Source organism: Suricata suricatta, chromosome 15, assembly GCF_006229205.1.
Source record: "Suricata suricatta isolate VVHF042 chromosome 15, meerkat_22Aug2017_6uvM2_HiC, whole genome shotgun sequence".
In the NCBI taxonomy this organism is placed as follows: domain Eukaryota; kingdom Metazoa; phylum Chordata; class Mammalia; order Carnivora; family Herpestidae; genus Suricata; species Suricata suricatta.
In genome coordinates this window covers 77,077,156-77,086,407 of record NC_043714.1, presented here as the reverse complement: position 1 = coordinate 77,086,407, position 9,252 = coordinate 77,077,156, and the positions used below count along the sequence as shown (strand labels likewise).

The following is a 9,252-nucleotide window of genomic DNA, read 5'->3' as shown; positions in this document are numbered from 1 at the left end:
CTGCCCTCCCCGCGCCACAGCGGCACCTGGCGGTCGCGCCGCGCGCTGCAGGCGCAGAAGAGTGCGAGTTGGTCCCGCGCGTCTCCCCCTTCCAGGAGCCTTCGTCTCACCCCAGCCATCGAAGATTCGGACTGGCCCCGGGGCCTAGGCCCCTGATCTGAGCAGAATCAAAGGCTCCAGTACCTCCCGGCCCAAGTTGCAGGACTTTGCAAAAGAAGTGGACGCAGCTGTCCGCAGCGGCTCTGCTTCATGACTGTCCTGGAAACCGACCCTCCCACGCTCTGAAGCACCCAGGGGCTCTCCACCTCGGCAGGGCTCCCCGACCCCAGCGCCTATGCGGGCGACTCAGGGCGTCTCACCGTGTGGCGCCTTTTCAGTCCCAGCTTGTAACCGCATCCCCCTGCCAGCACCCCTCCAGATCCTGGCAATCTCAAACTCATTCCCAAGCATTCCCATTCTTGGCCCTTTAGAAAGGGAGCAAATAACGCCTGGAGGGCGAGGAGAGGATTCTGCAAATGTAAAGGGCTCAACAGAGGCCTCAAAGGTGTCAGGAGCAGAGGGATGTGGACCTCCCAGTGTGTAACACGCCCTCCTGCGTCCTCTCCCCTTCTCTGCAACACTGGGAAGGAAAGTCCAGCTTTCCTGGCCCCCACCCCATCCCCACCCGCACTGGAGGTGCAGTTTGAGGCCACGTGGACTTGGGAATGTCTCAGGAGGTCAGAGGAGTCCCTGGTCTGGCCCGGGGAGTGGAGGACCCAGCTGGGGTTCTCACGTCTCAGGGCCCTCCGTCCCCCTCCCTCATCCTGGCCCTGATATTTCAAACCCAGAAGCCTGGGACAGGGATTGGGGGTCCAGGGCACCGCCTCACTTCCCTGAGCCTCAGCCCAAAAGAGGACCCCGGCCTGAGGGTATGACTGACGCGTGGGCCACCGTGGGCTCCCTTCCCTGCTGGGTGGACCGAGGCCGTCCCTCAGGATGTCCGGGCCCTGCAGCGGCCCCTGTCACACCGGTCCTCTCTCTGTGCTCTATTCCTGTCCGAGCCCCACCTGCTAACCTGCTGCATATTCCTCTATTTATCCCATCCACCTGACCCCTGTCTGGTGAGCTCTGTGACCCGGGGCGGCTCTGGGGCACGAGAGAGGTTGGGGAGAATCCATCCAAGCGCAGGAGACTGCTATTTCTGGCATGCCTGGAACAGTGCCTGGAACGTAGTAGGTGCTCCAGGCAGACGTGCCGGGGTCCTCTACGGTCCCCTGGCTGAGGTGGACAAGGCTGGCCCACAACGTCAGGGCACAAAGTGCTGGCTGCAGCCCGGGCCTGTGTGCCCACCGGCCCTCCATCTGCTGCTGCCCAGCTCCAGCCTGGCCGGCCCCGCACAGGTCTGACACTCTGCTGAGGCCCTCCTGGTTCTGTGGTGCCCTCCAGGGAAACAGAGGCCAGCCCTGGACCCCGGAGCCAGGCCAGGTCTATGTGCTGAGCGGGTCTTGGGCCCCAGAGGGACAGGCATGGGGGAGGCCGGAGCCCCACTGGAGCCTGGCGCCTGGGCTGGGCCCTGGCAGCGAGAAGGAGTGGGGAGGACCAGCACTCGAGGTCTCTCCGGAGCGGCGTGGGGCACTCCCTCCCGACGTCACCAGCCTGGAGCCAGCTCCCACCTGGGGACACGCACAGGAAGGCTCTGGGCCTCTGGCCTGGACTCGCTGGTCAGTGCGGCCCTGTCCCACCCCACCCCAGAGCTCAGAACCCGGGCTCTAATCCTGCCTCAGCCCCCACTCAGCGGGGGTCTTAGGCCAGAAGTGCCACCCTGTGCGGGACCCACCCCAGCCCTAGGCTCACAGGGCCCCCCCACATGGCCAGCAGGTCATGGCATCGGAGCCCGAGGGGCAGGGGGGCAGGCTGTGTTTTCCAAGGGGCTTTCTAGGCGTGGGCCCTAGACACACAAGTGCATGAAAAGAACCCCACTCCGGGACAGGAGGGACCCGGGGTCAGGGGGTCAGGGGCGGCTCCACTGGGGACCCTTCTGCATAGTTTGAATTTTTCACCGTGTATGTGGAGAACTTACAACAGATAAAATAAAACATGTAAGAAACGGAGAGGGGCTCTCCCCAGGCAAAGGCGAGGGACAGGGCGGGGACACCGAGGAGGCCTCACACAGTAGCAGCCCCTCCCACCCAGAAACGTCTGCGTCCTGTGAATCCTCAACCTTCACAGCAGGGAGAGGTCCCAGGCAAGTATCTGAGGTTCAGAGAGGTCAAGTGGCATAAGTGAAGCTGCACAGCAAGAGCCGGATCCCCAGAGATGCCGCCCTTCCTTCTGCAGCAGTGTCCTCCCTTCCTGGTGTCTGACATCCGTTCCTGCCCAGGCCAGAGCTCCGCCCTATGTGGCTGGCTACGGAGGTGGCAACAGCCCACGGACACGGGTCCAGGTGGCAATCCAACACAGCCTTGGCCCCGACCCTGACCCCCACCCAGGGGCGCGCAAGATCAGAGCTCTTTGCGGCTGAGTCAGTGGGACTTTATTAACGGTCTACTGGGTGCTGGGGTTACTGCCCCAGGATTCCCAGGGACATTGGGAGCTGGACCCCCTCCAAACCTCATCTCTTGGGGCTCCCAGGCCCTCTCACTCCCTGCCCCTAATTCTACTCAGCACATTTCATCTCAGCTTTTGTGGGGCCCTCCTGAGTGCCTGCTCCTTGCTGATTGCACATGACCCCATGAGTGGGACATAGCTCAGTTGGTCAAGGTGGAGGGAGTGGCCAGGGAAGGCTTCCTGGAGGAAGAGCATGCCTGAGCAAGGGTTAAGTGGTAGGCTGGAATATGGGGGGTGTATGGACTGTGTGCAGGCTGTTCCGCATCAATGGAGCCCAACCTGCTGGGCAGTGGGAGCTGGGCAAGAGTCCTTGAGGGGGGGACATGGAAGCCTAGAAAGGGCAGATGGCCAGGGCCCGATCTGAGTTAGGGTCCAGGAGGGGCCTCAGTGGGACAAGGTGTGTGTGAAGAGTGCCCCGGGGACCCTGGGACACAGTGGAGTCCTGCATCCTACATCCAACTAGGGCCCCAGAGCAGCAGGCCACTGAGAGCAGGGAGCAGCACCACAGAGACAAGAGCCGGCTGCAGGGCGTGGGTCCCGTCGACATTGCACAGGTTAGTGGAGCAACACGTGATGTTCTTCTTGCCCAAGTAGTAGTCCTGGAAGGTCTCCACGCAGTTCGAGCTGCAGCCCTTGTTAAGGATGGTCAGGACACCAACAGCACCTGGGGGCAGGGGCCATGCAGCTACGGCTGGGCCCTGGGTGTTTGCCCCCTGGCCTTGTCCTCGCTCCCTTGGCCCTCTTCCTGTGCCTCCTCTAAAACTCTAGAGCCACCCCCGTGACTACGTCAAGACTTTCAGCAGTGTGAGGGCAAAAGCTTGGGCCCATCCATATCCACACGCCCAAGGCAGCCGGAGCTTCTGCTGGGCACTAGACGTGCTCAGTGAATGGGTGAATGCAGATGGATGGATGGATGGATGGATGGATGGATGGATGGATGGATGGATGGGTGGATGGATGGATGGATGGATGGATGGATGGATAGATGGATGGATGGATGGATGGATGCAGGGATGGATGCAGGGATGGATGCAGGGATGGATGGATGGATGCAGGGGTGGATGGATGCAGGGGTGGATGGAGGATGGTTGAATGGATGGGTGATGGATGGTGATGGGTGGACAGACAGACAAGGGATAGGTGGGGGGACGGATGGATGGGACACTGAGCACCTATACCCTTGGGTGGATAGATGAACAAGTGGACGGGTGGGCAGAGGACGAGCAGTTCAGTGGCAGAGACCTAAACTCAGGTCCTCTGAGTCCCTACCAAGGCAGGGAAGGGAATGGCAAGAGATGGGACGGAGCCACAGCCAGCCTGGGGGGGGCGTCTGGGCGGGGCCACAGGGCGGATGGGGTGTGGCAGGGCCACTCACGGATGCGCTCGGTCCAGCAGTGGGTCTCAGAGCGGCTGCAGTTCTTCACGTGCAGGCAGTCCTCATTGCTGACCTGGTCCTCGCAGGAGTAGCACTGCAGGGCGCTGCCTGGGCGGGGGGAGTGTGCTCAGAGGCCGCCCTCCCACCGAGGGGGGAAGGAGCCTCATTTTCTCGTCTGTCACACGTTCTGGGCTGCTGGGAACGTGCAGGAGCACAAGAGCCTGCTGCCACGTGGGATACCCTCACGGGCGGGCACGCCGCTCATCCAAGTCCCCCAGCAAGGCTCCAGTGCCCACTCCCGTCATGGCTCCTGGAATCCAAGGGTAGCACCCCGGCCCACCCCCTCAGGGTTGTAAAACTCTGTTTAAATGCCTACCATGGAGCCCCTGGGGGGCTCAGTCAGCTGAGCGGCTGACCTCGGCTCAGGTCATGATCTCACGGTTTGTGAGTTCAAGCCCCGCATCAGGCTCCGTGCTGACAGCTCAGAGCCTGGAGCCTGCTTCCGATTCTGTGTCTCCCTCTCTCTCTGACCCTCCCCTGCTCACACTCTGTCTCTGTCTCAAAATAAACATTTAAAAAAATCGCCTGTGGTTCAAGAGGGACGAGGGTGATGCCCCCCGGGGTGGGGTCTGGCTCACCCCACTTGGCAGCTGATCCAGCAGGTGCTGGGCAGGGGCGGGCAGGGCAGGCAGCCCTTCCCAGAGTTGCTCACACGCTTCCATCACTGTCTCTAGTAGCCTGTGTGGACCCAGCCCAGCCTCCCTGGTGCCGTGGGGCCCTGCATGCGCTGGCAGGGTCCTGCTCTTTCCCTGGGAGCAGTAGCCCCCGGTTTCCTCCGATCAAAACAATGGCGAAGCTGGTGACAAGTCACCCCCTTGTGAGCAGCCCCATGTTGCCAGCCCTGTGCTCAGGCACCGCACCCCAAGCCGACCCCCAGCAGCCTTCGGCCATTGTCATGACCCCCACTCTCTAGAAGAGGAAGCTGAGGTGTGGGGGCTCTGAGAGGTTCAGCAATGACCCAGGATGGGAAGAGACAAGCTGGGCCTGGAGTCCCGACCAGAGCAGCGGAGGCGCTCCCCTGCCCCCCGGACCATGGCCTGGGGTCTCCAGTCCTTGCTGCCCCCGGTGGACCCCAGGGCTGGGCCTGGGAAGGGGACCCAGGTCAGACCCCAGCCCTCTCCCGGTTCGCCCTTCCCTCCACGCCTTCCTAACCTGAGGCTTTTTGGCCCTGTGCCTCCTCTCTACCCTGCAGGCTCTCAGTGCCTCCCTCCTCTGTCTGCCCCTCTGGCCAGGCCCTGCGCCACAGCGGTCAGGAGATGAGCCCTCGCCCGCCCTGCCACCTCTGGCTGAGTCCTTACTGCATCCGGGCTGCACTACGAGCCGCCCCAGAGGGGGACACACTCAAAGATGAGTGCTCCTTCTTCCTGCCACTGCCTGTTTCCCTCCACCTGACCTCGACCCCCCTCCTCCGCATCTCCCTCTTTGTCCTTCTGGGTGGGTGCTCTCTCTGAGGGCCCCTCTGGTCTCCCTGGGCTGCCTCCACCCCAGCCCCATTCCCGCAGCCCTGCCCCCAGCTGAGGGAGGTCTCACTTGGCTGCAGGGCCAAGCCGACGGCCAGCAGGGTGAGGACGACAGCCTTCATGGTCACCGGCGGGCAGCGGGGCTGTGGACGTCCGGGTGGCTTTATATAGCTCCGGCTGGCGAGGGGGAGGCTCCACTGCCCACTGTCAACATGGACGGGCTCCCTGGGGCAGGCAAGCACCGCAGGGCAGGGAGATCCCGATCTCCACCTGCCCAGCCAGGCTGCGCCCGGCCACTCCTTTTGCCCTACCGTCTGTTTCTGGAAGATAGAGCCTGCCCAGGGCAGGGGCCGCCCTCCCCACCCCTGGTGGTTTCTGATCCGCCCCAGGGCGAGGTGCCAGGCAAAGCCTCTGCCCACCTCACAGCCAGCAGGGAGGCCAGAGAGGGTGGCCACCTTCTCCAGGCTTGAGGGTGACCTCCCTGAGCCCTGCTGTGCTCTGAGGGCTCCTGGTCCCATAGAAGCCACAGACCTTGGATGGCTGCAAATAAGGGGTGCCTCGGGAGGGCGCTGCTCTGGGAAGTGCCCTGGAGGCTTGGCAGTGGGGGACTGGCACAGCCAAAGTGCACAGGTGTGCGGCATCGAATGTGCAGGCCAGGGCACGGACTGACCCCTCATGACCTTACTTAGTCCCCACACAACATGAAACTTTAGCTGCAAGGGAGTCGGGGAAATGCAGTGGTAGCGTTCTCTGCAGGAGGAAGAGGTGGGGGGGTTGGCACCGGCACATTGCCTGTGCCCCTGGCCCACTCGCCCCTCGACTGTCCTGGGATCCCAAAAGGATTTCAAAGGGGCTTTCGCCGGCTGGAGACCTGACGGGGGCGGGGGGGAGGCTCAGAGGCTGGGCCATCTCGCCGGCTGTGCCCTGAGAGTGGTGCTCTGTGCAGCGAGTGGCTGTGTCCCCAGGGGCCAGCCTGCTCCCTTCCCACTGCCCTGGCCAGCCTGTGCTGACTGTTTCTCCCCCCACTCCCCCCCCCCACCCAGGGGCCCAGTGGCTTCCTGCTGCCGGTGCCCTGTGGCCCATTCTCGGTCCCCATTGTCCCTCCAAACTCACCCCTCCCTTTGTAAACAGTCTCCCCGTGACCCCTGGGAATGTCCGGCCTGGTGCTGGCAGTACAAGCCACGCCCACAGCCTGCTGCCCCTAGGGGGTCTAGGGGGGTGAGGCCTCCCCAAGGGGTGGGGAGAGGACCTTTCACTTCCTGATGCCTTCCTGGCCCTATGGATGACATCTCTGACCTCACTGTACCATCTGACTTTCCCACCGGGCTCCTCCCTGGAAGGAAGGCGGGGGCAGAGCAGGGGCTGTGCGGAGGTGCCCACCCGGAAACGCGATGCCTCCCAGCCCTCCTGGGCAGTGGCGGGAGCAGAGCGACCCTTCCCGGTGGGGGGCAGCTTTCACCCTCTCACCCTGAGTCCTAGATCAAAATGACACAGTGACGTGGGCTGGGGTGAGACCCAGGTCTCCGCAGCACTCCCTGCACCTCTGGGGTCCTTCCCGCCCAGGCCCCTGGCCCCTGGAGGGTGTCTCTCCCGAGGCCCTGAGCTCGCACGAGGTGAGCGTGGACCCCCACTCCAGTGGCCTTCTTTGTCTGCTCAGAGCTTTCCCTGGACAGCCCCGCTCCAGCCCACAGTCTCATCGGCTCGGGTGCGGTGCAAGGTGAAATGTGACTTCACTGCGCCTGGCGCTCTGCCTGCCGCCCGCCCCCAGCTGCCCGCGCCCGGGGTGCCCTGGACTGGAGCCTTTCTTATCTGTCTTTTACTCAAGGCGCTCAGCACCCAGCAACTAGCCTGGGACACTCACTCCCCAAATATTGACAAGTGCACGAATGTTTGTCCATCTGATTTGATGGGAGGCCATTACTCTCTGGCCCTGGTCTCAAGCAGGGTGCTCTGCGTCCCGGGGCACGTTTGGCCTAATGCCTGAAGACACTGTCGGTTGTCCCAACGGGGAGCGGGGGGTCGTCCTGCACTGGATGCCCCCGCCGCAGAGACACATCCAGCCTGAGGTCCGCAGAACGTGGGGGCAGGCGGCCTGCCCAGGGCAGAGGCCCCAGGCTGCTGTCCCGCGTGTGGACGGCAGAGAGTTAGACCAAACAGGATGGCCTTGAGCTCTGCTGGGCTTGGGACTTTCCTGGGACCCGTTCCTACTTCCTTCCTTGAGACTGCTCCTCCGAGGGAAGGTCTCCCCCATGACTGGTCGCTGCATTCTGGAAGCACGTGACTTGTCTGGTTTCCCAGGTGTGCAGCCGGCAGGAGCGCAGTCGGCCCAGACCTGATGTCAGAGCCGGTGGTGGCACCAGTTAAGACTTCAGGCTGCCGGGAAGGAATGAGTGCACCTTGCATGTGAGAAGGACGAGGTCATTGGGGGTCCCTGATGGGGTGAGTGCCCTGATAAGATCAGACACCAGCGCTCCCCTTCCCCCCATCCCGTGAGCACACGGCGAGATCGCGCCCATCTGCACACCAGGAAGGGGGCCTCCCCATAAGCCCACCGTGCCGACACCCCGATCTGGGTCCAGCCTCCAAAGCCGAGAGAAACAAATGTGTGAGGTCTACAGCACCCAGCCTGTGGCGGGCTTTACCGCAGCTGCCCAGTAGGGAAACCCACGGCCACGGTCCCTAGAGACGGTCCCCAGCTCCACCCCTGACCCTGTCACCCCAAACTAAGCCCCTTAGGGTCACAGCCTGGATCCTGACCCTGCTCACCCAGTCAGCCCTGATCCTGACCGCACCCTGAGCCGGACCCTGGTCACTGACGGCGCCCCATCCCGTCATCCGTGCTGGGAGTCACGCCGAATATAGCCCCTCGCAGAGCCTGAGCCTGGAAGGGCAGTCACAAGGGTGCGGACAGGGTCGGGGTGTGGACGAGGTCGGGGTGCGGCTTCGACAGGACTCACCCTTAGCCCCTTGTGTCACCACCCAGGGCTCCAGACTTTCCTGTTCTCTCCTGGCTCTCCACCCACCTGCCCAACCAGTTGGGTGCCAAGAGACCTTGCCTGCTCACATCACCCCTCTGGCCGGATGGAAAGGCGGGGCTGGTGGGACCAGAGCAGGGCAGGCCCTGAGGGGAGGCAGGACTGCTGACCACCCCCCCAGGGGTCCTGGCCGACAGACCGTGATCTCCTATGGCTGCCACCCTATCCCACACTTGAATAGACATCTCTTTTTTTATATAATTTTTTTTAACATTTATATATTTTTGAAAGTCAGAGAGAGACAGTGTGATCAGGGGAGGGACAGAGAGAGAGGGAGACACAGAATCCGAAGCAGGCTCCAGGCTCTGAGCTGTCAGCACAGAGCCCGACATGGGGCTCAAACCCACAAACGACAAGATCATGACCTGAGCCGAAGTTGGACACCTAACTGACTGAGCCACCCTGGCGCCCCTGGACACCTCTTTTTTTTTTTTAATTTTTTAAAATGTTTTTTATTTATTTTGAGAGAGAGAGAGAGAGAGAGAGAGAGAGAGAGAGAGAGACAGTGTGAGCAGGGGAGGGTCACAGACGCGGGGCTCAAACCCACAGAACAGTGAGATCATGACCTGAGCCGAAGCCGGACGCTTAACCGACTGAGCCACTCAGGCGCCCCTGGATACCTCTTTTTGGATGAATCTTGTATTTTATGCAGAATTAATTAGAAAAATAAAGATGGCGGTGCCTGGGTGGCTCAGTCGGTTGAGCGTCCGGCTTCGGCTCAGGTCATGATCTCACA

The 9,252-nt window shown here is 62.3% G+C and overlaps 2 protein-coding genes across 2 annotated transcripts in view; both read right to left on the bottom strand.

The window, feature by feature from the left end:
• THEM6 (thioesterase superfamily member 6) overlaps positions 1-119 on the bottom strand; it is a 3,717-nt gene extending 3,598 nt beyond the window's left edge. Inside the window, exon 1 of the mRNA XM_029923339.1 lies at positions 27-119. Coding sequence (XP_029779199.1) covers positions 27-119 — 93 coding nt within the window. The remainder of the gene's footprint in view (positions 1-26) is intronic.
• Positions 120-2,489: 2,370 nt separating this feature from the next.
• PSCA (prostate stem cell antigen) lies at positions 2,490-5,731 on the bottom strand. Its single transcript, XM_029923868.1, has 3 exons — positions 5,552-5,731; positions 3,962-4,069; positions 2,490-3,250 (listed from the first exon to the last, which is right to left on the bottom strand). Exons 1-3 carry the CDS (start codon positions 5,601-5,603, stop codon positions 3,036-3,038), a joined length of 375 nt encoding a protein of 124 aa, XP_029779728.1. The 5' UTR covers positions 5,604-5,731; the 3' UTR covers positions 2,490-3,035.
• Between the last annotated feature and the right edge of the window lie 3,521 nt (positions 5,732-9,252).

Coding starts and splice junctions, on each gene's coding strand:
- PSCA (XM_029923868.1), bottom strand. CDS start 5,603: ATGAAGGCTGTCGTCCTCACCCTGCTGGCCGTCGGCTTGGCCCTGCAG. Junction 4,070..5,551: donor CGGCTTGGCCCTGCAGCCAA/GTGAGACCTCCC, acceptor CCCCCCGCCCAG/GCAGCGCCCTGCAGTGCTAC. Junction 3,251..3,961: donor CTGCTGGACCGAGCGCATCC/GTGAGTGGCCCT, acceptor CCCTGCCCCCAG/GTGCTGTTGGTGTCCTGACC.